This window comes from Arachis ipaensis, chromosome B10, assembly GCF_059453495.1.
Source record: "Arachis ipaensis isolate K30076 ecotype BB chromosome B10, ASM5945349v1, whole genome shotgun sequence".
NCBI classification, from domain to species: Eukaryota; Viridiplantae; Streptophyta; class Magnoliopsida; order Fabales; family Fabaceae; genus Arachis; species Arachis ipaensis.
In genome coordinates this window covers 1,765,013-1,791,627 of record NC_142435.1, presented here as the reverse complement: position 1 = coordinate 1,791,627, position 26,615 = coordinate 1,765,013, and the positions used below count along the sequence as shown (strand labels likewise).

General features: G+C 32.4%; 5 protein-coding genes and 1 non-coding gene across 6 annotated transcripts; 3 read left to right on the top strand and 3 right to left on the bottom strand.

Annotated features, from left to right (window-relative positions):
* Positions 1–746: 746 nt before the first annotated feature.
* Positions 747–3,222, bottom strand: LOC107624532 (protein TIFY 5A). Its single transcript, XM_016327030.3, has 2 exons — positions 2,946–3,222; positions 747–1,198 (listed from the first exon to the last, which is right to left on the bottom strand). Exons 1-2 carry the CDS (start codon positions 3,090–3,092, stop codon positions 947–949), a joined length of 399 nt encoding a protein of 132 aa, XP_016182516.1. The 5' UTR covers positions 3,093–3,222; the 3' UTR covers positions 747–946.
* A 3,576-nt stretch (positions 3,223–6,798) lies between these two features.
* Positions 6,799–8,836, bottom strand: LOC107624443 (DUF1365 family protein). The gene is made up of 5 exons (XM_088503091.1): positions 8,510–8,836; positions 8,322–8,433; positions 8,139–8,231; positions 7,757–7,957; positions 6,799–7,266 (listed from the first exon to the last, which is right to left on the bottom strand). Exons 1-5 carry the CDS (start codon positions 8,791–8,793, stop codon positions 7,045–7,047), a joined length of 912 nt encoding a protein of 303 aa, XP_088359217.1. The 5' UTR covers positions 8,794–8,836; the 3' UTR covers positions 6,799–7,044.
* Positions 8,837–8,918: 82 nt separating this feature from the next.
* On the top strand, positions 8,919–11,655 carry LOC107623434 (pyruvate dehydrogenase E1 component subunit beta-3, chloroplastic). Its single transcript, XM_016325685.3, has 4 exons — positions 8,919–9,292; positions 9,698–9,801; positions 9,917–9,960; positions 10,388–11,655. Exons 1-4 carry the CDS (start codon positions 9,202–9,204, stop codon positions 11,358–11,360), a joined length of 1,212 nt encoding a protein of 403 aa, XP_016181171.1. The 5' UTR covers positions 8,919–9,201; the 3' UTR covers positions 11,361–11,655.
* LOC107623435 (uncharacterized) lies at positions 11,606–12,178 on the bottom strand. Its single transcript, XR_015902704.1, has 2 exons — positions 11,980–12,178; positions 11,606–11,898 (listed from the first exon to the last, which is right to left on the bottom strand). It is a non-coding gene; the product is annotated as an uncharacterized LOC107623435 (transcript).
* An 8,666-nt stretch (positions 12,179–20,844) lies between these two features.
* Positions 20,845–22,581, top strand: LOC107623902 (Galactose oxidase/kelch repeat superfamily protein). The gene is made up of 2 exons (XM_016326304.3): positions 20,845–20,985; positions 21,109–22,581. Exon 2 carries the CDS (start codon positions 21,237–21,239, stop codon positions 22,431–22,433), a length of 1,197 nt encoding a protein of 398 aa, XP_016181790.1. The 5' UTR covers positions 20,845–20,985; positions 21,109–21,236; the 3' UTR covers positions 22,434–22,581.
* Positions 22,582–25,934: 3,353 nt separating this feature from the next.
* On the top strand, positions 25,935–26,451 carry LOC107622575 (outer envelope membrane protein 7). Its single transcript, XM_016324520.3, has one exon. The coding sequence runs from the start codon at positions 25,997–25,999 to the stop codon at positions 26,237–26,239; it is 243 nt and encodes an 80-aa protein (XP_016180006.1). The 5' UTR covers positions 25,935–25,996; the 3' UTR covers positions 26,240–26,451.
* Positions 26,452–26,615: the final 164 nt, after the last annotated feature.

The following is a 26,615-nucleotide window of genomic DNA, read 5'->3' as shown; positions in this document are numbered from 1 at the left end:
ATTTTTTTTTAAAAGATATTTTTTAAAAATTAAAATTTAATACATAAAATAAATTAAATTGTATTATTTTTATTAAATTAGATCGGACAAATCAATTTAACAAAAAAATTAATAAATTAAATTTTAAACTGGTATAAATTAATATTTTTTATAAAAAATTACTACAATATCTTTATTATAAAACACAACTAAAATATTCCTATTATATGTATATTCATTTTGAAAACTTTAAATTCTAACTCTATAACGATAGAAAAAAAAAGGGCTAGAATTTAGAATTCTCAAAATTAATATATATAATAAGAGTATTTTAGTCATTTTATATAATAGAGATATTGTAGTCATTTTTTATAAAAAATAATATTAATTTAGACAAATTTAAAATTTAATTCACTATTTTTCGATCAAATTAATTTGTCTGGCCTAATTTTGACAAAAATAATATAATTTAAGTGATTATATATGTTAAATTTTAATTATTAAAAATATCTTTAAAAAAAGACGTTTTTTGTGTGTTATGAGAGCATCCTCCATATTTTAAAAGTCTTGGTCCCCTAAGATTTTTTATTCTATAAACTTCTCCTGAAGGGGAAAAAAAATGGTTTTAGTACTCCGATAAAATAAAAAATACAAAAATAAAAATTATCAATTAAAAATATAGTTTTAATTTTACGCCTTAGGGTAGCAGTGTCCCTTTCATAATAAATGGGATATTCGCAGGCAAAAAATTAAATGAACTAATTTCAAGAATAAAGGCAAAAGCTATATTAAAGGAAAAAAAAAAAAAGAAATTAAAGCTTGTAACTATTTGAAAAACAAAAAAACAAAGAGATATTTGATATGTATGATACATGTAGCTTCATATAAAACAAGAAACAATATTCATCGTCAGTTGGGGCTTCCTTCTATGATCTAATCTAATTAAGTTATAACAGCTAGCTGCTAGCTAGTGATGGTGGTAAGGGGAAGCTTCTTGGATTCGATTCTTTCTCTTCTGTAGGAACCTTTGCAGCGATCTTTTCATGGAAAGTCCAGTGCCAGCAGTAGTAGTGTTATACACTTGTTGATTATTACTATTCAATAATGGTGGTGGTGGCGGCGGCGACGAGGATGAAGATGGCTCCGATGATGATGATACCGTTGTTGGTGTCCTAATAATATTGGCTTTTTTATTTGCAAGCATTAAGATTGATTTGGCCTGCATGAACGTGATTCACATGAACCCACTAATTAGTATCACACGATTAAAACAAGTGTGTACGAATTAAATATTAAATATTAGTACTATGGTGAAAATTTAAGTGCAGTCGACTTCACGTGAAATTGATAATTGAGAACTGTTAGATGATTTAATGCGGCGTCATTATTTTGATAAAAAAAAATCTTTTTTAAATGAAAAAAATCTTTTTTTATATTTTAGCAGCGTATTTGGCAAATTTTTAGTAGTAAAAATAAAAACACTAGAAAAATAAAAAAAAAACATATTTTTTGAGAAGCTGTAATTTACATTTTTTTTAAAAGATATTTTTTCTTTAAAAAAAAAGATATTTTTCATGTAATAAATAAACAAAAAAATACTTTTATATTGTTATACCCAAACATAATTGATAGATAAAAAAATCTTTTTAGATGAGATATCCAAACATAAAATTACTTTTATTTTTTCATAAGATCTTTTAAAAAAAAAATAACTCAAAAAAAGATCTTTTTCATAAAATTACTTTAACTAAATTTTCATCTAACGTCTCGGCTATCAACTTCACATCAAATCGGCTTAACCTTAGTTTTCAACTAGTACTATATACGAGTATATACGATATGTACTATGAATTTATGATTTAGACTACGACTATCAAAATTGACTAGTTTGGCATTGGTCATTATAAAGTGTACAAATTGGGCGACTTAGAACATTATATTATGAAAGCGATACATGGACCACACACCGCTAGCTTTGAAATCTGTATTATTCAAACTTTGAACAAGTTTCTAGGAAGCTTGTTCATTTCATGCCAAATTAATTCATTAACACAATACACACCATACCTACTGCGTCTTGTCTCTTTGGATTATCCTTCAGTTTTGATTTACCCATAAACCACCGGCTTCTTGTCGGTGTCAGTCAACTATAGCATATTATTTGTATTTAATATTTATCTATCCTTTTAAAAAGGGTTTATATAATTATATATCTGTGTGCCTCTCCCTAAAAAATAAAAATCTCAAACGCGGTTTCATATAAATTAATTAACTCAAATCCTAATGTATGTAGTGCCAAGCTATACGATTCTTCATCACACATTCACACCATATTATTTATTTTCATTAAGTGGATATAATTTTTTTTTTTTTTTGAATTTTGTGGTATAAACTTACAAGCTAGTAAAACAAAATCTGACGGAACTATTTTCCTTCCTGTGATCACTAAAACTATTGTTCTCCACAAACATGTAGTGTGATAAAATCTGTCTAATATACTGTATTTGGCGTAACTAACAAAGTAACAATTTTCTTTAAATTTTTTAGACTAACGAGATGATGACATCTGTTGGGTCTTAATCTTCAATAATGAAATTAATCGATGTTATATTGTCTTAATTATCGCAGTAATTTGCAAATGAGAAATGTTAAAGTGACTAATATTGTTTTCTTTTTTTTTTTTTAATATTTGAACTAATACTAACCAACTCTCTATTTTTTCTCACTAAAAGTGTTACTTCCTAGAATTTTTCCTTCAAAAATATACGTTGTTATTTGTTAATCGGCATAACTCATAACAAAATCTGATATGAACTTTTTTCCTAATAACCACTTATTTTTAACTAATCATACTCTAGCTACTTGTATAATGCACTCAGATACTGATGATAATAAGATAAAGAAAGAAATTTAAGAGTAAAATAAAGAAAATGCAATAAGAGTGCATGAAGAAGAGATGTATGTACCTGAAGCTCTGTGACATCAGAAACACAAATCTTTCCGTCATAGAAAATTGTAATCTGGCGTGGCTGGCTTTGCCTTTCTTCTTGCTTTGGGCTCCCGGAATCATAGGGAGGAAAGAGCCCAAGTTCCAAGTTGCAATTTCTCCGCATCTTTTTAATTAGAAATTTCTTCTTCTCCTTAATTACTTTGCTTATATAATAGATGAGAGCTGAGAGAGAGAGAGAGAGAGAGAATGAAAAAAACGTTGTTGGAAGTATGGAGGAGAAAATGGGTGCTATTGGAGGAGATATATACGGAATGAAAAGCGATTTTATTGGCAAAAAAGAAGAAGATAGAAGCAAGTTGGAAAACACGCAAAGCACGACATAAAAAACATAATTAAGTTCCGGCGGATATTAGTAGTAGTAAACAGAGAAATAATTTCAAGTGCTATGAATTTGAGCACGTGTTCCATGATTTCACTTAAGATTTATGTCGCATGTGTGTAGCACCCCACCGTATGTGCCTATGCCACGTTTATAGTCACCGCTCAAAACAGACCACTCCTACTTCTTTCTACTAAATCAAAAGTCAAAACATATTTTTAGTTAACTATTCTAGCTTTTATTATTAACGAGCTCCTCGTTTTTAATTAAACTTCTAATTCTGCTAATCTTTTCTTTTACTAATTCCTGCTTTGACAATTGAACGGTACCGTCTCTACTACCCTTTCAATTTAATTTATTTGCTGAAAGAATGATTTAATTCTCATTATACTTGTTTATAATTTAATTATATCAGTTTGTTTCTTTGTTTCTTTGTTTCTTTATATATATAAAGAAAACCGACTTCGTTTTACTGTTATTAAAATCATCAAGAATGTGAAACATGCTTTTAGAATTTTCAATGAATTTAATAAGATGATTAAGTATATATTAAAACGAATTTCAATATAAATGTATAATATCTTCTCCAATACAAGTTGTGATGACATTCTCCAATATGTTATTATCAGTCATTTAGATGCTTCTATTGTTGAATTAAATTTGTAAGGAATAATAATAATATTAAATGAGAGAGAGATCGTAATTAGGCTGTGATCATTTTCAGTACCTAACAAGAAGCAGATCTGATCGAATCAACGAAGAACATGCATGATGCAACAAAGCAACAACACGAGACATATTTCATTTCCCTTTCTTTTCCTTTTTTGCTCGTTAGTCACGCCACCGTACCTAACAGTATAAGTTAATAATGATAATAATAAATAAAGGAATATCGTAGTTTTTTTAGATTTTAAACAAATAAACGTGATAAAATAACAATTCAACTAGGTATCTTTTAAAAATGGTATAATATTCAGTCTTTTATTGTAATAATTTTAAAAAATTAAAACAAATACATCTAAAAATTATGAATAAATTTAATATTTTTTTTAAAATTAAATACACATTTAAAGTACAAACTAAATAAAATTGAAATTTAAAATTTAACTCCTGTTCCAGATTTAATATATTTAATTATTAATATATTATAATTTAAATACATATCTAAAAATTAAATTATTCAAAATTTAAAATTCAAAATTTTGATTTTAAAATTCTAAAATAAATCTTAAACCATCTCATTATTAACTAAACTCGTACAAATTAAAACACTCAAAGAAGTAGAAAAATCATGTTTGCTCCACATCGAAAATCCAGAGGCGCACATCGAAAATACAGAGAAGTCATCCCCTGCCGCCGTTCATCCGCGCCACCTTCTTCTTCCGCGCTCATCCTTGAGGCTGCCTTCTTCCTTCTTGGCGCTCGTTCACAACGCCGCATTCTCCTTCGTCAACACTCATCTTCGTCGCCATCTTCCTCCTCCTCGTCATTCGTCCTCGTCAACGTCCTCGTTCGTCCACACCAAAAACTTACCTAAGGTTTGGATGGGTCTCTGACACCATTACTTTTTTTTATTATTCTGTATAAATTTTTTATTTTTTTGAAATAAAAAATCGAATAAAATGGCTTGAAGAGTCATATATATTACAATGTTAAATTATTTTTGCATGTGCAATTTCTGAATTTTGGAAGTGTTTCAAAAATATTTTCTGTATAATTTCATAATTTTAGATGTGTTATAATTATTTTTTAATGTTTAAATTTAAATTTTAGATTTATGATTTTGAATATGTTTCAAAAAATATTTTTTGTATAAATTAATAATTTTAGATGTGTTACAATAGAAAAAGAAACTACAATTAAAAATATTTTAGTTTGTGTATATAATTATATTCGACCATTCATCACTAAAAAATCGTAAAACAGATCCTGCATTTTATCAAAGGTACAATAAGTAAGGAATTAATTTTTTTATTGTACAAATAGCATTTTCTATAAAATAAATAGTACACTAGTATTTCTTTATCATCAGTTATTTTGATATTTCAACGTTTCAATCCTTTTTTTTTTTCTTTTGCTTTTACTCTTGACAACGACACAAAAAAGTGTCAAATTTGATATTTTTAATCATTCAATTCTCACAATCCGAAAATAATTCGCGAAAAAATTTTGTCCCAAAAGAAATTACGTCATATAAAACATGGATCACATGAGATTAAGATTAATTTAAGTTTGTGGTATCCTTAAAGTAAAAATAGAAATATGAGAAATATAGCATGTGATAAAAAGAGTTGATTTTGTGTGAGGTTTCCTGGTTTAGGTTGATTTGGCTGATGAAAATGGAGATATTGGCATGCAAATAAAAGATTCATGGTTGATTGAGGAGTTTGATGAACATGAATAGCCTCCTTTCGTGCATTTGCAATCACATGCATGTGGCTTAATTAGTGCCATGCCGACTTGCAATAATAGCTAGCTATGCTTCTTCATAAGATAACACATTATGGATGTAACACGTTACGTTATTACTCATTAGAATTAGGATTGTATATATGATACCACAAACATTGAAACATAGCATGTGGAATTGGAATTGGAATCACTAGCTTAGCCAGCCACTACTTTCATACAATTCTGATATGTTTGCCAACGCTTCACATTCACATGTTGAAAATCAAAATGAGCTGCGCTTGAGACATCTTATTCTTCTTCTTCTTCTTCCATGAGATTATTGTGTCCTTTGTGACATGTGTATGGCTAAATCTAGAAAGGAGAAACAAAATGAATTGTCCATAATAAGGGTTTCCTCCAACCTAATTTGTCCTCCTCCTTTTTCAGTTCTACAAATTAGGCCATTATTATTGATAGCATGCACATGATGAATTTGTAAGAACTTAGCTTGTTGTATTCGGGTATTTCCTCTAACATATTTGTTTCCTTTGTTTTCTTCTGCATGGAAATTGTGGGATGCGCCTACCTTCTGCCTATTGCCTAGCATAAGACATGTGATACATCTAAGTTTATTTATGCAATTGTCACACAAGAAAAAGGAGGGGCTAGAACCCTGTTTTTCAAGGATCTTATTAACAGTCTAAACCCCTTTTTTTAGACTGTTTACTGCTAAGTTTCTCTCTTCTATGGTAGACTAAGACACAACTACTCAAATAAAGATGTTAAAAATATCTTTTTACGAAGATTTTTGTGTTAAAAGTGTACTTTGTTTGTTTAGCTATATTTTTAAAAAAATAACACTTTTACAATATATTAAAATCAAACCTTACAATTCATCATCTAATGATAAAAAAGATTCATCTTCATATAAAGATAATTGTAAAATTTCATGGTAGTATCCAGCATACTAAGATGCCCATATGGCTTAAAGGGGTGGGAGGGAATAACTATTGCTGGAATGAATGAAAAAGGTGAAATAATATGGTAACACAAGCAACTTTTTTATTTTTTATTTTTTGCAATCTCAGACAATTGAATATTTAAGCAAATATTAATAATTGGCAAGCTTATTCCATTGGTGTGAACGAGTGTCAATACATTTCATGATGTTTAACACTTGTCATGAACTAATAATCAATCAAGAAACAATTCTTAAGCAGAGTATTGTATGCAAAATAAGGAGGGGTTTATTGACTTTATTCACATTACAAGTTTACCATCATCACTTCTTTTAATCTGGTCACCTACAACTTTTGTTATTAAATGAAAAACAATTGTTCTCTATCTATGACCATGGCCACTTAGCATCTCTCCATCTAAACCACCGGCTTCTTGGACTTGTTTCACCCAGACAACCAACATGCTCTTTTCCTCTTTCTCCATTCTCATCACTCAATCCACAGCATTGCAGCTTTTGGTCCCTTTTCAAAGCCTCTTCTCTGTATGTGGGAAATGTATATCTAGGGTGTTGCACTAAAGCCACATTTTTCCACCACAACTTTATAGCCTGCAAAGAAAACAAGATTGAAAGAGTGTGAATATCATGTTGCCCTCAATACAAGCAATAGAAGACATGAAAAGAATTCCTCAACAGGTTGAAATTGTTCCAAAGGCAATATGTTGAATGAAATAACAGCTACAACACCTAAGCATTGTCCCATTGTAATTTTTTCTTAGGCCTCTCTGTCTGATTTATTCTCCTAACGTGCTGATTCAAATAAAACAAGGAAAGTCATATCCTCACAAAAATGGCAAAAGGCATCCATGCCATAGCCACACCTTATAACACAGCAGACATGTTATACAGAATTAGTCTTCATCTTTCCTATTACATGAAGATGATACAGCAAAAATCAGCATTTTAACTTCATTGTGAAGCAGATTTACATAAACTTCCTTTCATGGAACTATTTCAGTGTGTAACAGAATTTGCAGCAAATACTTGTATCAATTAAAAAAAACAGTAAAAAGAAGGTGTAGCCAAAAATTGAGCTTACATGCCAATATATCCACACCGCAACCTTATGAGGCATTAACCAAAAGAAAATTGCATGATCTGATTCCGATGATGAGGACAATCTTTTGGCTTTGAGACTGGCAGTAAAATAGTTTCCAAGCTCAGGGTGGTGAACTGAAATTGATATGTTAAGATTCTCTCCAGGATCATTTGCTTTAATATTCCAACTGCCGAGCATATCCTACCAAGTTCAAGGAGATGTTTACTATTAAGATGCAGGAAACCCTATCACAAGTAATTATGACTATCAATTTAGGCATGTGAAGAGCCAAGAAGAACGGAGACATTGGTTATCTGAGATACATAAGAAACTATCTAGAAATGTAGAAATGAAACAAGCAAAATGCAGAGCTTAAACATACCATGAAAGGACTAACATGCAAGGATTTTGCCACAAGATCAGAGTGTGGATTGAAAATAAAAGATACTCTTTCACCCCATGGTGTGTTTGTTACCTGAAACAAAAGGATTGATAGTAATGTGAGCACAGAGCAATCATACAGATTCTTGATTACAACTAGGCCTAAGAGAGGAATGCCACATACCTCAGCAATGCATTTGTTCAAACATGTAGAAGTGCCTTCAACATCATAACAATAGTACACACTCAATGGATTCTGCTCATATCCCACGCTAGGAGGGATGGTCAGCAGCAATCTGCGTAATTGAGTTCAAGTAATTATAAACCAAGACGGTTAAAAATAGTGAGAAGAGAAAAAAGAAGATGAAGTACATGGGACCATTGGTATGGGTGATTTGGCGAGCTTCATCGGCAGAGAGATGTTGGGGCAGCGCGTGGGGCGCACGTTCTAAGTCGATGAGGGCGTAGCGGACAGGATATTGAAAAGAATGGTTGACGGGGTGGCGGCGTTGGTGCCAGACGGTACCTTGGTAGAGATATATGTGGGTGGAAGGTGCCCAGCGGCGTAGAAGCGCGTGAAACGGAATGAGAAGGGAGAGCGTGAGAGTGGTGACCAAAGTGTAGAACATGGAACATAAGAGGTACACTATTTCCATTTTCGTTTCGACAAGTCCTTTGCTTTTCGCCTGCTCAAGTTATAAGCTATTAAGCTCTTTGCAGTTCGGCATTGTGGTTTGGCCACGTCACTCCAATCTCAATCTTTAATTATTGGGCCATTGGTGTACATGGCTTTGGGCCCATTGAGCCCAAACCCATGAAGGAGCTTGATTAGGCCACCAACAATGAGAAACAAGAAGAAAAGCATGGTCGATAATTCCTATGCTGTGCTAAGTGCAGAGTGCTAACACAAATCAAAGAGGGAGGCCCTTTATTACATCGCTCAACCATAACACCCTTCAAATTTCTCCGCCCCGTAATTCTGCTTTTTGTTTCTACATTCTTGATTCTCCAATATATTACCTTGCTCGCCCAGCTTCGATCTGCTATCTTCTCCGCTGATTTCAATGGCCACCCTTTTCCAAGGACTTCCATCTTCCACCGCATTCTCCTCCTCCAACAAATTCAACCACGTCCCAGCCCCTACATCCTTTTCAGGTACCTGGAATAAATTGTACTAATGGTGAGAATTGGTGCGACGGACTTTCTAATTCTTTTGAATCAAACCATTTTAATGGATATTGTCGTGGGGTGGGGTGGCTTAGCTAATTAGCTTTCACATAACTTCATTATCCACCAATGCTGCCTTTTCACTTATATAGCAATAGTAATTCTTTCTTGTGTTTGGTTTGTTTGCATTCCCTAATTTCATTCCATGTGTTATGTAATGTCTGTCACTCGTGTCAGTTTTTCTTCAATCAGTGATGCATTTGTATCTTCTAGGAACCTTGGTGATTTGAAATGTGGTTTGGATTTCTAGTTCTCAATATTTGTTGTTTTATTGGGTGAGTGTTAACTGAAATGTTGTTTATTCCACTTTGTGTACAACCTATGATGATTTAGAGAGGAAATCTAGCATAGTTACTGTCAGATCTGATGCGAGGTGGAGCCCTGTTCTTAACTATGCAACTCACAAGCCTCAGCGCTTGATTACTAATGCTGTTGCAGTAAGTTATCTCACTCCAATCATTCCTTTACCCCTTTTAAGGGATCATTTACGACAGTGAGATAGAGTTTGCATGATATTGTCTAATTTATGATTCGTTTGTGCATTGTTTGTAGACAAAGGCAGACAGTTCCTTGGCCTCTACGTCATCAAAACCTGGGTATGTTTCTTTCTATGTCTGTTTCGTGTATGCGTACTTATGCTTGACTTCTGGATTACAACTTAAGATTTTAGGATAACCATTCCTTGATATTAGTTAAAGCAATAAGGAACCTCAAGGTGCTGTGCCGCCTGCACAGTGCCTTCAGGTGAGAGACATTTCTCGGTTCTTGCTACGTGTTTTCATTTCACCTAGATTGAAAAACATAGCATGAGTTCAGTGATTCAGTTATGAATTAATGATCTTCATTTGCATTCAGACGATAGAAAATATAAGGAAACTATGACAAGGATTGTAAGCTTGGGGGCTTTTTTCTGACACTTAATTTAGAACCCAGTCAATACATGATTGGTTGAATTCTATTCTCTTATCGGCTATATTATTGGCAATTAAGGATGAACTGACAAGATCTACATTTGATTCTCAGGCATGAACTTCTCCTTTTTGAAGCCCTGCGTGAAGGTTTGGAAGAAGAAATGGAGAGGGATCCCTGTGTGTGTGTCATGGGGGAAGATGTAGGCCATTATGGAGGATCTTACAAGGTGACTAAGGGCCTGGCCACTAAGTTTGGGGACCTCAGGGTCTTGGACACTCCTATTGCTGAGAACTCCTTCACCGGCATGGGCATTGGAGCTGCCATGACTGGTCTGAGGCCAATTATTGAGGGCATGAATATGGGGTTTCTCCTTCTGGCATTCAACCAAATCTCCAACAATTGCGGCATGCTCCATTACACGTCCGGAGGCCAGTTTAAGATACCAGTTGTTATTCGCGGACCAGGTGGAGTTGGGCGGCAACTTGGTGCCGAGCACTCACAGCGACTGGAGTCATATTTCCAGTCTATCCCTGGCATTCAGATGGTGGCATGCTCAACCCCTTACAATGCCAAGGGGCTGATGAAAGCTGCAATCCGCAGCGAGAACCCGGTGATTCTTTTCGAGCACGTCTTGCTTTATAACCTCAAGGATAGAATTCCGGACGAAGAGTATGTATTATCGCTGGAAGAAGCAGAGATGGTTCGACCCGGGGAGCACGTGACCATCTTAACATACTCCAGGATGAGGTACCATGTGATGCAAGCCGCAAAGACATTGGTGAACAAAGGGTATGATCCGGAAGTGATTGATATCAGGTCCTTGAAGCCATTTGACCTTCACACAATTGGGAAGTCAGTGAAGAAGACTCATAGGGTGCTGATAGTGGAAGAGTGCATGAGGACAGGTGGAATTGGTGCAAGTCTCACAGCTGCCATCACTGAGAATTTCAACGATGATTTGGATGCTCCAATTGTGTGCTTATCTTCTCAGGATGTGCCAACCCCATATGCCGGAACGTTGGAGGAATGGACCGTGGTTCAACCTGCTCAGATTGTCACAGCAGTTGAGCAACTCTGCCAATAAACTATTGTTCTATTGATCAGGATTTCATTTTGCTATAGCTACAGCTACAACCTTCATTCCAATCTTTTACTTTTAGTTTTCTCCCACAACATAAACTTTGGATATTGTTTGCAATTTTTGTCTTCTTCTTTTGATATTGTTTTCAATTTGTTGCCAAAACGTTTTATTTTATTGAAATAGGGGCAGATATTAAATATGAGAAAGTGATCCATCATCCATGCTAAGATGTTATGTTATGCACCTCGTTCTGAGAAAGAAATAATTCTATAATAATATTTCCTTATGTTTATACAAATTGAAGTGCATATGAAATTATTAGATTAGACAGCATTGACGGCAATTTTCATGCCACGCTGACAATGACCAAGAAAACTACAAATGAAGTAGCTCTGTCCTGAGCGAAGCTGAATTTGATCATTTCCTGACCAGTGCACTGTCTCTCCAAATTCCCTTCCGATCTTTGGAATTGGAATGCATAGCTCGAAAAAGGACTTGTCTACTTCCATCACGTTGTGCATTCCAAACATGTAATTGAATTCTGCATGTGTATAACTAATAATTAAATGAATGAATGAAGAAAAATAAAAAGAAAAAGAGGATAATGGTGGGTGTTGCTGACCAAGTACATCACCAGCCATGAAAGTCTTTCCATAAGGCCAGTTACTAACGTTGAAGGACCAACCACGTGAATCCCCAACCTTGTATCTTAGTGCATAAGTCACTGACATACACAACAGTAGCATTACACCAATCATTGCACTACTTCCTCTTCCATCTCCCATCTTCTACTACTTGCATATTTAGCACTGCTTTACAATGGTTGAAGGAGACTTCATGCACAATTTTATAGCCGAAATTGAAAATTCATAAATCAAAACTGTTCCTCCTTATTCATAATATCTCTCTTCATTTAATACACCAATTAATATCATTTATTAAGTCTGTTATGTTTTTACCTTTCGGCAAAATTTAAACCAATGGAGCGTATGTGATTATTAGGACAGAATAACACATAAATAATAGAGATCTAAAAATTAATATTTTTATATTTTATTTAATAATAAATTAAATATAAAAATTATAAAAATTTAATTTATTATATTTTTTTATACAAAAAATTTAGAAAAAAAATACATTGATAAAAATATAATTATAAAAAACTAATGGAATTAACAAAAAAATAAAAATAAATAAATTATATTCGCAGTGATAAAAAAATATAATCTTAATCATATTAGTTATCTTAAGAACACATGTTAATATTATTATAAGTACATGTTTTTTAATTATTTTTACATTAGTAAATGTAAAACAAATATATTAAAATTTAAAAATTTGTACTTTTTTATATATGCTTTTTTTATTAATAATTTCAACATTAGGGCTGAAAATGAGTCAAACCAGCTCATGAGCTAGCTCGAACTCGACTCATTAATAGCTCGATAAGCTAAGCTCGTGAGCTAGTAAGCCAAGCTTGAGCTTGGAATTGAGCTCATAAATTAAATGAGCCGAGTTTGAGTTTGAATAAGCTCAGCTCATTAGCTCGTGAGCTGACTCGATTATATATATATTTAACCTATACTTTTAATATTATATATATACATATGAAATAGTAATAAATAATTATATATATTAATGATCTTAATTATTTAAAATTTTATATTTATTTTTTACATATAATTTTGATGTAGGACATAAATAAAAAATTTATAATTTATTGATAGATAACAATATATAAAATTGATCTTTTAAAATTTTCTTTTAAATATATAAGTTATAATTTATTGATATAGAATTATAGATTATGTATTTATGTTTCTATTATTTGAGCCAACTCGTGAGCTTTTGGTGAGTCGAACTTGAACTTAAGAAATAGGCTCGATTGTTAATGAGTCGAACCGTGAGCCAAGCTCAATTTTTGTGAGCTGAGCATCAGCTCGACTCACTTCCAGCCCTATTCAACATGTAATTATAGAACACATCATAATTAAATTCTAAAGATAAACCTGCTTTTTTTTCATCCCTATTTATGGGTAAAAGAAAGGAGAAAATGTAACATTTATTAAAGATAGAGAGTTTATCATAATTTTATTTATTAACGTCTACTAACATTTAATGAATTTAAGACTTTTAAGGCATATATAGTCTGTGAGGTTTAATACAGAAAATTAATTTTTAATTAATTAATATTAATATATTTTTGTGATAATTTTTTTAACTTTCATTTTAAAAATAAAATGTAAGGATAAAATTTAATATTTAATATTTAAAATTTAGAGTTTAGAATTTAAAATAAAAAATAATTTAAAAAATAATTTAACTCTATATAAAACAAATTACAGTGTAAATTAAACACCTTTAACCAATAAAAGTTGTAAATTGTGAGTAACGCTAGATAAATTGTTTGGGATAGTTTCTAATTTTTTTTTAAATAAAAGTAATTTGATATTTGGATCTTATGTAAAAGTATTTTTTTATTTAATAGTTATATAGAGATAAAATAGTATAAAAAAATTATTTATTTATTTATTATATTAAAGTATTTTTTTATCAAAGTAAAAAATATATTTTTATAAAAAATATAAATTATAAATTTTGAAAAAAATATTTTTTTTAAGACTTTTATTTTTATTGTTAAAAATTTGTTAAATACACTAAAAAATAAAAAATTATTAAAAAAAATATTTTAACAGCTTAATAGTTCCAAAAAAAATCAATAACACAAAATTATTTTATTTAACTAAATATCTATAATTATATATATATAATATCAATAATTATATTTTTATTTTATCTAAAATTATCTATTTATTTCAGTAATAATTAATAAATATAAAATAAAAAATTTAAACTATTTTAAATTAATTTTTATTGTCTCCTAAATATTTTAAAAAAAGTATAAACACATATTTTCTCATTAATAATACCCCATCCAAGCATAATTCATATAATATGATTTGACGGATATAGTGACATTTTACTATCACTTTTTTATTAGTTTATTGAATTATAATTATATTTCATAGTTTTTTTTTACTAAAGATAGGAAAACTCGAATCCGTAATCTCTTAGATGAGTATGAAGAGACTATATCATTTGAACTATAACTCATTACATAATTTCATAATTGGTCATTAAAAAAAATTTGATTTGAATTCTTCTGTCCACTAGATCCATGCATCTATGATCTATCCAATAAATTACCATGAAATCCGTACGGCACCCTGGACGGCCCACTTCCAAATGAACAGCCTTCACAACGAACTTTTTGGGGGTTTCTTCTGGAATTAGGGCTTTTTTAGGGTTGTTTTGGGAATGGAAATTTGTTAGTACAGACTGAAAGCTCAAATGAGGGAATATTATGGATACGGTCATACGGTGAAGCTGCTGCCATTATCAGAAGAAGTTTATTTTGCTTTGCTTAAATATAGAGATCCAGGAACCAGCCTCCAAATATATATATTTTTGTATACATTTTTCTTTATCATATAAAAAATAAGATACTGTGTATAACATTTCTCCAAATAAATAGAAAAAATATAGGTAGACAATAAAAATATTAAATAATATGAAAAATAGATATATTGAATATTTAATTTATTAGGTGTGCAGATAGTTATTCTAATATTAAGATTTAGATGAATAACTTGAGGGATTTAGTGTATTAATGTATTTTACTTGAATTGGGTCATTTTTAAAATCTGTTGTTCACAAAACTACAAAAGTCATTGTCTCCCTGATAAAGTCCATATAAATATCAATCAAATTGGGTTGGTCTAGTGGTTAGCTCACTAGTCTGCTTAAGCAAGTGTCGGGGGTTCGAATCCCGAAGCATGCAGCAACCCATTGGCCAGCAGCAAACCCAATAAATATCTTCCTTCTATCTAAACATTTCACATTACATTGCCATATATTAGAGAGACAAGAAACAAGGAATGAACTAGTACTAACATTTCTCACACAAATGCATGTTGATCATGTGTCATGCGCACCTTTGTTTCTTTTTAAGAAAGAAGGAATTCCCTAACATTACATCATCGAAAAGCTAGGGCACAACAATACAGCTTTAGTTTTTAGTTTAATTAACTTGGCTCAGGTGGTCATTTTCCTTTTCATTTTCTTTCTTCTTCTTTTTATTTTTGGGTAAAAGGCTAACTTCGTTTTTGTTAAGATGAATGATTGGATAATCATGTTTCCCTCTTCAGTCTACAAGATTAGAAACTGTGATCATTTTTCAGTCAAACTCAGTAAATAAATTAAATAAATAAACTACTAAAAGTTGTTTAATAAAGGAGGGTGCAATCATGAAGAGATGAGTTAACCCATTAAGAGTGTATTATTGAACCGTAAATAAATTTTACTATATTCTGAATTTGAAATATGAAAACTTCTTTTCAACAGAAATCGTCAAAAGAAACTAATAAAAGACAATAAAGAGCGAGATTATATGACTAATTTGTATACCTCAAGAGTTAGATTCAATTTTTATAGCAAATGAAATCTTAATTCTTAACAACAAGTATCCTATTTCACATTCCAACAGCATGCATGATTACGGCGGCACTAGCTTTTAGTTCCTACCGTAAAGACGCGTAAAACGTATTTTTGTAAAGAAAAAGTACGAGAAGTCAATGAAATATTTGTATAATGTGTACAATGGAGATTTAGGGAGTATTAGAGATATAATCATTAGTGTTACTTTTTTTCATCAGCTGAAATTTTTGGGATGAGTGGTATCATGATATGATATTAAAGCTCTAGATCCGAAAAGTTAAGAGTTCGATCTTTGATGAACCCGAAAATCAGTTTATAGATGGTATAGGGGATGTTATATAGTCCATTGTACACATTGTACAAATAAGCCATTGTCTCCCTAGCCGGGCTCGTTTGTAAAACACTAATGAGTCGTATTATTGTTAGACATATTAATGAACCGATTATTTTTAAATTTTTTAACAAAATAAAATAAACCCGATTTTTTTATAACAATAACAATAAATCTTATTGTTATCAAATCTGGTCGAACCAACCAATTTACATAACCCACTGGATCATTTTTTTAATTTTTTTTAAACAAAAATCAGAAATATATTTATCTTTTTATTAAAAAATTTAAACATGATTCGGTTTAGATTGTGTAAATCGATCAGATCAAATCGGGTCTAATAATTATAGTGTGGACAATTGAGATTATTATTGTTGCTATAATAAATCGATTTTTTGTTTTGATTTATTAAAAAATAAATTATTAACCGATTTAATAAAAATATTCAATAATATCATGACACGTATAAACATCTTAAAAAAAAATATATTTTTAATATCTTTATCAAAGTGGTCTCCTCACATTAATTTTCAGATGTTTGCATTCATAGAGGAAAAAATAATTTCTGTATTAATTTGCTTATAGCAAGCTTGATGCACTTTTGGGCTTAGGACGAGTAGAGTGTATGTAACAACAAAGTTGGTGGAGCCATTAAACAGTTGAGTTTATGTAACACAGTTAAGGGTGAAAAATAGGAGAAACGCTGGAGAGGCTTTTTAATCTAGTTTATATTGCATAACTAACTAATTTTCTTTAGCTCATTTATAACGCATAAATTGTGGTAAGATTAAAAAAAATAAATTACCCTAAAAAATCAGAATACAAATTATTAAAAAACGGTTTATTTAAATTTTAAATAGAATATTTTATTTAAAATTTGTATTATCATTCGAAAAACTTTTGTCAGTTGATTGCTGACCTATTAAAATTTAATTTGATCTGTTTAAAAATAGATATATTCCATATATATATGAATTTGAAAAAAATAGGATTGGATTTTATTTGAGTTATATATATTGTACACCAAAAATATAATTTTATTATTTATGAATAATTTTAAAATAGTTTAAAACATGACCAAAAAAGAGCAGAATTCTTTTTACATGTGTTGGGGCTAAAATGACAAAAACAACATTATAAGGAGTTTAATTTCTTTTTAAGTGAAAATTAAATTGGTAGAAATATAGATTGATTGGAGTTGAAATATAAAGAATGTCGTCTAGTTAAAAATAAACCAAATTTAGATGTTATTTCATTCATCACTAATATGACATATTATGAATACTCTTTTATCCAGATACCTTTTTGACACGAGAATCATCCAAAAACATTTCTGTTAATTAATCCATTTAGTAACTAGCTAATTGGAATAAGAGAAGTAAGCTAAATATGATATTCTACCCATTAGACAATGTACTCTTATTCCAGAATAGCTTGAAATTATAAAAATGACTTTAACTCACTACTATCGACGTTTTATCTTCCCTCATTCTCTAACATAACCTCGTTTTTGTCTTGTTTATGTGCCAAAACAGAACAACGTTATTTTGCCTTGTGTTTAACTTAGCAAGTCATAGCTAGATTAGCATTCCATTAGTTGATTCAAAGCTGAAAATGGTCCAGGACCAATATAATGCTTAGAGCTAGATCTCAAAAATCAATATAGTGAATTTTGAATTTGAGGAATTAGAATAATAAAAATCGTGAATCTCAAGAACCACTATGGAGATTTAATCTATCCTTTTAACTTCAATTAGAGTACCAAAAGATATGTTAATAATACTCGTAATAAACATGAGTAGCTAGAGTTCCTGCTTCATTCCATTTTACGCCTATTTTCAAGCACATAAAGCTAAGCTATTTTGTAAGACATAGAAACATTTATATGCAGAGAACTCACTTGGGTAGCTCATCTTTCGAAATTTATTTAACACCAGCTCTTGGCTACACAAAGCAACCAAGAAAATTCACTTCTCTACACTATATTGTTTGTTTGTTCAAGGGCTAAAATTATAAGCAAACTAACTGAATGACACACCCAAAAAAATAAGGGATTAAAACAGAAAAATAGCTTGGCATGACAAGATTATGAAAGACATCAATCTTGTATTGGAGCTCATTAGTTAAGCTCAGCATATCTCATGTCAAGGCGCATATATAGAATGCTTCATAAACTTCTCAGCACACCTCTTAACACAGTTTTCTCTTGTTTTTGCAGGAATTTATGCTTGAATGTATCCACACTGATCCATACTGAAATCCTCAGCTTCCAGAGCTTTGACCAAGCTTATCCACAACAGAAAACGTAAGATTCGAATTCTCCCAACTAACCGAGATTAGCTGAATCTCCCAAAGTTACCGAGATATGAGGACAAAACAGAAAATATCCATAACAGACCCACTAGCAAGCTCGGTGTAACGGCAAAATCACTGAGCTTTTCCGTCTATATAAGTCACCTTCTAACCCCACTAAGGGGTACGATTTCTTCTCTCCTCATCTAAGTACCGAAGAAGAAAGACACTTCAGTCCACACAAGATATCTGTTTTACTCTCTTTTAAAGTATTTTCCGTTATTTTGGAATATTATTGACTTGGGCGTCGGAGTCCCTTTTGCAGGTTCCACGCCAGCCTCGCCCCGGTTCCGAGGAGAACGTTCCGAGTTATAAAAGGACTGCCCAGCCTGATCGCAGACAAGCTATAATTCGGAAGCCATACTCCAGAACGAAACATTTGGCGCCTACCGTGGAGCCCGAGTTATAAGTAACTAACCCCATATCTTTTCTCTACCTGGCTCCCCTCCTTTGTTTTGCAGAGTTTCCATACCCAATATGGCGGACAATGGGGTAAACCAGAACACGCAGGCCGAGCTATTGACCATGATAGCAGAACTCCAAGCTGAAGTCAGAAAAATGGCGGAGCAATCTTTTAAAAACTCGGCCGAGAATGACTCGAACAAAAAAGGAACTGAGTCTTTGGGTATTACGCCACCCAAGGAGAAGCTTACACTCGACAACCCCTTCTTAAAGGAGGTCATGAGCGTTCAAATGCCGGAGAATTTCATGCTCCCAACCAGGCTAAAACCGTACGAAGGGATCGGAGATCCTCGGGTGCACATAAAAAAGTTTCAAAAAAATATATTCATAAAAATAGATATAATATGATCACAAATATAATATAAACAAATATGTTAAATAAAAAGTTAAACCAATATGCTTACCAATGTCTTTATTAAATTTTGTAAATTGGAGAATAAGTATGTATTCGGTTGTTTGGTGATCACATAGATAATTGAATAATTGAGTTGTAAATTGATCTCACAATGTGCACCTTATTTTTTTTCATTTCTAAATAAAAGCAAGAATTAAGTAAAATAAGTAATAATATATAATGAAAAAGATAAAATATTTTGCATATGTATAGATAATTGTTACAAAACAAAATCTTATTGTGAAATATTAAAATTTCACATACTCCAAATCATGAAGATCAATCACAATGTAATGGTCACTTCTTCCTGTTTTTTATCATGATATAAACTCTTCTTTTCAGTTAAGAGTCTGATAACATCTAATTAAAAAAAATTAAAAATATCAAATTAAGGACATATTATTATTATTATTATTATTATTATTAAGGTAACAACTTGCTACTAATAAAATCATTGGATAATGAATAAGAATTAGAATAGTATCAATATAATTGAAATGATTAAAAATATTTTCGATTGATAATTAGTTTAATAATGTATTAAATATTAATTTTATATAATTATAATAAAGATATTTTCCTAAATTATAATAATTATGCATTATTCATTAAAATGATTAAAAATATTTCTAATTGATAATTGATAAGTAGTTTAATAATACATTAAATATTAATTTTATATAATTATAATAAAGATATTTTTTTAAATTAGTATAATTATGCATTATTCATTAAATTCATTCATTTTGGAGGAAAAATTGATTCATGAGAAATTGACACTTCACTTTCATTAGTTGAGAGAAAACTCAGTTTTAATATATTAAGTAGATAGATAGATGATACTATATTTTAGTTGTACTTGTCAAATAATAGTAACAAATTATAGGAAAATGAATTATATCTTTAAAAGTTTTGAATTGTTTTATGCAGATTTTTGGTTAATTTCTCAATTCTTTATTAATACTATAATTTATATATACTTGTTCTCTCTTAAAAAAAAAAAGAAAAATACACGTGCCACTAAGGAAGAATAATTATATCTTTAGTTAAAAATATTAACTATATTTAAAAATGAATAACTTCTATTTATAATTATGTTTTTAAATTTAAAAATCCGTTATATTTATGTAAAAATTTATCTTTTTTTAAAATAAGTAATTCTAGTAACCAATAATAAGGGAAATACCCGTATGACAGTACATAAAAGTTTTGAAAGATATATTTTTCAAGAGTGAAAGCAGTTTTTTTGTTTTCTTTTCCTTTTCCTTAATTACCTAAACAAGCTGTAAATAATTATTTGAGAAAGAGGAGGTTAGTTGAAAAACAAATAAAAAAGAAGATAAGAGAGCGAAAGCCTCATGTTTGGGATTTGCGTGTGAAACAAGCGAGTGGAAAAGCGCGTGGGGATTGTGTTTGCATACAATAAAATAAATCAAATCTTTCTCTCAAATGGAATGAAATCATTCATCACCCTCTGTTTTTAGTTTTTAATTTTTATATCTATGTATGCTTCAAAAAGCAATCTCAATTCTCATCTCAAGTCACCGTCTTTCAGCCTATAATATACTTCACCAGCTACCTCCTTCCTTCTTGTAAGTTCTCTTCTCTGTGTTTTGCTTTGCTGATTGCTGTTTCGGATAAAGCTGAGATTTTTTCTATGTGCTGCTTCTAAGCTTTTGCCTTTTTGTAAATTGGTATCTCTGTGTGCTCCAAAGTTAAATTCTTTCCAGTTGATGGTAAAGTTACTGGCTTTCATAGAATTTTGTGTTTGTTGAGGAGGATTTTGATTTTGGGGGGAATGAAATCAAGTTTAGTTGTGAAAGGGAGGGTTTAGGATTTGAAGATGCAGCGTGTTCGATTTTCGTCTCAACAGGGAGCAGTACACAAGTTAGGAGACCCTCAAATGACATTATCTCCCAAGTTTAGGTTAGCTGTGATCCAATCTTCATTGGAATATTCTCTCAGGGGAGACCCCTTAATACCGGGCCTGCCGGACGATGTTGCTCTCAATTGCCTTCTCCGGCTGCCGGTTCAGAGTCATTCATCGTGTAGAGCTGTATGCAAGAGGTGGCATCTGCTACTTGGAAACAAAGAGAGGTTTTTCACCAACAGGAGACAATTGGGATTCAAAGACCCCTGGCTTTTTGTATTTGCCTACCACAAGTGCACTGGAAAGATCCAATGGCAGGTTCTTGACCTCACTCACTTTTCGTGGCACACTATCCCTGCAATGCCCTGTAAGGACAAGGTTTGCCCCCATGGTTTTAGGTGTGTTTCGATTCCCCGGGATGGCACTCTTTTTGTATGCGGTGGTATGGTCTCCGACGTCGACTGCCCTCTTGACTTGGTCTTGAAGTATGAGATGCAGAAAAATCGTTGGACTGTCATGAATAGGATGAATACAGCAAGGTCATTTTTTGCCAGTGGAGTAATTGATGGGATGCTTTATGTAGCTGGTGGGAATAGCACTGATCTATATGAGCTGGATTCTGCTGAGGTATTGGATCCTCTCACTGGAAATTGGCGCTCTATCGCCAGCATGGGAACCAATATGGCATCTTATGATGCAGCAGTTCTCAACGGGAAGCTTCTCGTCACGGAAGGCTGGTTATGGCCCTTTTATGTCTCTCCAAGGGGGCAAGTCTATGATCCCAGAACAGATAATTGGGAAAACATGGCTGTTGGACTTAGAGAAGGCTGGACCGGTTCAAGTGTCGTTGTTTACGGCCACTTGTTTGTTGTCTCTGAGCTTGAAAGAATGAAGCTAAAGGTCTATGACATGGAAACAGACTCCTGGGATGCCATAGATGGTCCCCCTTTGCCTGAGCAAATATGCAAGCCTTTTGCTGTCAATGCTTGCGATTGCCATATTTATGTCGTGGGCCGAAATCTTCATGTTGCTGTTGGTCATATCTCTAGACTGCTTCCAGACGAAAATTCTGACGAAAAATGGAGCTTCAGTGTTCGGTGGCATGTAATTGATGCACCGGAGAGTTTATCTGATCTCACTCCTTCAAGCTCTCAGGTGCTGTTTGCATAGTTTTTCTTATTCTCTAGTACTGTGGTAAGAATGTTATCTGAATAAAATGTAATTAAATATAATTATCACAATAGTCTAGAAGTTGTAATCGCAGTGTGAGGGGATACTCTTTCGAATTATATTAATGGAAGTACCTTCTTGTGGTTCATTGAGCTCTATAACATGTTTTTTTGTCATAATTTCTAGTAATATGTGTCTTTTTGAAGCCATAGTAGATTAAAGTTTTGATGGGATAGAAAGGAAAATAGTGTTTCGGTGTAATTTACACATAAGCCATTTTCCATGTTAGCCCTTTAGTTGCTCAACTTAACTGCATACATAGGAACTAAATATATCATGTGAGAGACAGAGACTGCAACAATAAAATGTTCTGCAATTTACATGCTTATTCATTTTACTTTGTCCATTAGGCTTCTTATAACCATAGATTGATTAACAGTAAGTAGGTTATAGTGACTTATATAGCTTGGGACAATTGAACAAGAACTCAATAGTCTATGAACTGGAGCCTTTTTACCTCACAGGTTAAACTTAACCAATCATGAGCTGTGCTAAAGGAAATGCAGTACCTAGTCATGAACCATTAACATATTAAGTAAAATTTTAAAACAGAGACCAAATTGTTGGCCCAGAGGGACCAACAACTTGATGGAAAAGACTTGTGATTGTCTTAACACCTTTAAATATAAGCCACATTTATTTACCAACTGTTCTTTAGAATTGATGTACATTGGTTTTATGCATGTATCTGTCACTTCCTGAGAATTCCCAAGTTGTACATGATTGGATTTTGCTAATATATTCAATTCCCGTAAGAAAATTTCTCCCCCTTGTTGACCAAGTTGATCCCTCTGTTCCTAGGTAGCGTTTGTTTTGAGATATTGGGACAGAGACTTGAAGACTGAGACTCAGTATCATGTTTGTTAGCTCAGAGACTGATACTAAAATTTATGTCTTTGTTCCCAAAATTTCAGTATTTCAGTACCTCCAAAAAGTGGGGACACAGGGACTAAAATTTTTAGAGACGAAGACTGAAACTTTAATAACATTTTATACCTCAAATATCCTCATTTCAATTAATTAATTCTAATTTTACCGTTTGTGCAAATTAAATTAGAGCTTCATTCTTGTTTCAATTTCTGTCTTCTACTTTGTACCAAACAGAATACTAAAATTTATTTCAATCTGTCTCTTAATCTGTCTCTCAGTCTCAATCTTTCAGTCTCTGTCTCTGCACCAAACGCTGCCTAAAAGACATTATAGGCTTTCTTAATGGTCAAAGAAAGCCGCATTGATACTCATTACTTGTGCAAACCAAGTAGTGATGGTGTTGTGTAAGTATGGTATTTTCCAAGATACACGACACTAGACAACTGATGATGGTGTTAATTATGCTATTCTTTAGTTTGTTGAACTCCTTGAATGCTAGCAAGTACATACTTTAAATAGATTTTAATGCTTTGCAACAAAAGGGTGATGTGCTGCTTGCTTGTGAAGAGGATGTGGTCATATTAATTAATTGAATAATTTGATATAGGGTAGGGTGAACCAAAGTCTATGACGTTTTTTTCTTAGATCCACGTTTCCATTATTGTAATGTAAGTAGCAGAATGTTATGTTGCACGTGCTACTGTATTCATTGTGAAGATATTGATAATTGATCAGAGTGGGCTGTTGGGTCCATGAATTTGGTTTTGGTTTTGGTTGGTCATCTCAAATTATAACTTGTTTTGGTGGTTGAAATCATACTTTTAGGTGAGATAGGTTACCTAGGAGTGGTTGAATATAGTCATTAGTCTTTTTAAGAAAGGACTACAAAATATGAGAAAACATTGAAACGATAGAGATGTACAAATAAGTTTGTATGTCATATGGCAGAGGCATCTTTTATATTTATGTATTAGTCTATTTATTCAAATAAGTTTGTATCTTTTCATTTTCATATAGTCTCCTAGCTAGTCCAACCTAACAATACCTTTATTAATGATATAAAAGTAGATAATTTTAATCCAAAATGCTAGATTTTAATTAATAACATCAAATACATAAACAATTTTGTATTTTAAAAGAATTTCTTTAGAGCACTAATTGGACTGAATTTTCTTTTTAAATAGTTTAATGCGAGAAACTGAGAATTATTAATCAAAAGACTATTACAAACTAATGAAAGTTAGACCAAATTGAATATTGTTGGAACCCTATGTTGCTATCAAAGCAGTGGATGCAGCAGATAAGGTATGGTTGCACTTAGTTGAGTGAATGTAAAGCAAGAAGCCAATCAAACCTTGCAGCTTATTGACATCTCCCCTAATTACCAGTGTCTTGGGTCAAAGAGTCAATTTTGAATTTTCCCACAGCTAAAAAAGAAAATTCAATGATTATTTATCTTTATGTAAAAACCATAGTTATCAGAATCGGACTGGACCGACCAGTTTGATAAAAAAATCAGTGAACCGGTGGTCTGACCGGTTCGATTGGCAAATTGGACTGAACATGAATGCGAATCGGTCAATGGTGATCAAATCTGTTGAAAATTGGCCGGTTCGCGCCGCAGATCACATTAGAACCGCCGCAGGTCCACGGTGCACCCGTGGGTCGCCGAACCGCGGGATTGGCGACCCACGGGATTCGATCAGGAGACCGCGTGAGCATACAACCTCCCCCTTCCCGCTATGCAAACTTGTTCCTCAGTAATGTATATGACAAAAAGTATATATATAACAAAACGTGAATGATTTTTTATTTTTTATTTTTATCCTTTTAAAGGATGATTTACATGAATACTAAACAAGTAACAATACATACTATATAAATACATTGATATTAATTGTTTATCTTTTGTTTTTTTTTTCCATTTAAATTGAAAAAATATTTTATACTAGTGACTAATTTATTATCTCTTTTTGTAGTATAAATTATATCTAAGAATTGATATTTAATTGTTATTAATATATTTTAAAAAATATGCATTTAACTTTTAATTTTAATTTTATAATTTTATATCTTTATTTAATTATGACCGGGTCAACCGAATTAATCAGTGACCCACCGGTTGAACCAATGACCCAGTGACCCAGTCGTATGACCAGGTCAAATACCGGTTCAGTTCTAATAACTATGGTAAAAAAATGCAAACTTTTTTTTTGTTTGCACCAGGGTATCCATTAGGCCGGAAGCCCAATGACTAATCCCTCGGATACTGCAGAGGCACACAAAGTGGGCGACCCTCCCAAGCAAGCAAGCAAACTCCATTCCCATCCTCCAGTGAGTATGAACCCGGGAGAGATGGTTAAGGGACACAGACCCTCATCCATCTGTGCCAACTTGCGTTGGTAAAATGCAAACTTTAATATAAGTAAACTTGTTATTTTTTTTTTTTTGGTAGTCAACTTGTTATTTTGTATTTATGATTTTCGAGAGAGTCCAAACGTAAGCAGCCCACGAAAAGCCCACAATAGAAGCCCATGAAAAGTTTGATAGTTTACTTTATCGATGGATTTCCTTCGTAAACAGAGAGAGGGATCGGTGGGAAGAGGAAGAAGCTAAGTAAAATCGGGAAAAAAATGGGTGCCATCACGAGCGCGGTGATAGCAGTGGCGGCGGTGCTTCTCGGATGGGCCACCATCGAGATCGCATGCAAGCCATGCCTCGAAATGGGTCGCGAAGCCATCGATCGTAATCTGAACCCCGATTACGATCCCGACGACGATAACCGTGCAATTCGCGCACCTCTTAATCCCTCCTCCGCTGCCGACACGGATGAATCCTCCTCCTGTGCACCTTCCACCGCCGTCAAATCCGTTTGAGCTGCCACACTCATGATCATCACCCTCCGCCTGATTGGTATCGTCGTTCACTTCCTTCTGTAACTCAAATCAGCGCTTTTTGTTTTGGAAGAAGAACAGAGAGAGGAAAAAGGATATTTTTCCCTTTGTATGTAGGGTTGAGTGTGGGGATGTTAGTTTGATTAAATGTAATTTCAATGTTAGTGAATAATGAAACGTTTGAGATTCGTCTACCTGATTTTACTGAAATGGAGATGGCGATGCTGTGAATTGTTATTAGCAAAGTTTAAAAATGAATGTTTGATAGTAGTAGCTTCGTTTATAGTGCTCTTTTGGAAATTATTAAGCAAGTTTAAACACTGTATTATTAAGGAAAAGAAAAATGACCAAAACCACG

What these genes read in the sequence shown, in the direction of transcription:
- LOC107623902 (XM_016326304.3), top strand. Translation starts at nt 21,237, where the DNA reads ATGCAGCGTGTTCGATTTTCGTCTCAACAGGGAGCAGTACACAAGTTA.
- LOC107622575 (XM_016324520.3), top strand. Translation starts at nt 25,997, where the DNA reads ATGGGTGCCATCACGAGCGCGGTGATAGCAGTGGCGGCGGTGCTTCTC.
- LOC107624532 (XM_016327030.3), bottom strand. Translation starts at nt 3,092, where the DNA reads ATGCGGAGAAATTGCAACTTGGAACTTGGGCTCTTTCCTCCCTATGAT. An exon ending in CTGATGTCACAGAGCTTCAG is followed by an intron (nt 1,199 to 2,945) that starts GTACATACATCT and finishes ACGTTCATGCAG; the next exon opens with GCCAAATCAATCTTAATGCT.
- LOC107624443 (XM_088503091.1), bottom strand. Translation starts at nt 8,793, where the DNA reads ATGGAAATAGTGTACCTCTTATGTTCCATGTTCTACACTTTGGTCACC. An exon ending in TGAACAAATGCATTGCTGAG is followed by an intron (nt 8,232 to 8,321) that starts GTATGTGGCATT and finishes CTTTTGTTTCAG; the next exon opens with GTAACAAACACACCATGGGG. An exon ending in TGCATGTTAGTCCTTTCATG is followed by an intron (nt 7,958 to 8,138) that starts GTATGTTTAAGC and finishes TGAACTTGGTAG; the next exon opens with GATATGCTCGGCAGTTGGAA.
- LOC107623434 (XM_016325685.3), top strand. Translation starts at nt 9,202, where the DNA reads ATGGCCACCCTTTTCCAAGGACTTCCATCTTCCACCGCATTCTCCTCC. An exon ending in TGATTACTAATGCTGTTGCA is followed by an intron (nt 9,802 to 9,916) that starts GTAAGTTATCTC and finishes CATTGTTTGTAG; the next exon opens with ACAAAGGCAGACAGTTCCTT. An exon ending in TCTACGTCATCAAAACCTGG is followed by an intron (nt 9,961 to 10,387) that starts GTATGTTTCTTT and finishes TTTGATTCTCAG; the next exon opens with GCATGAACTTCTCCTTTTTG.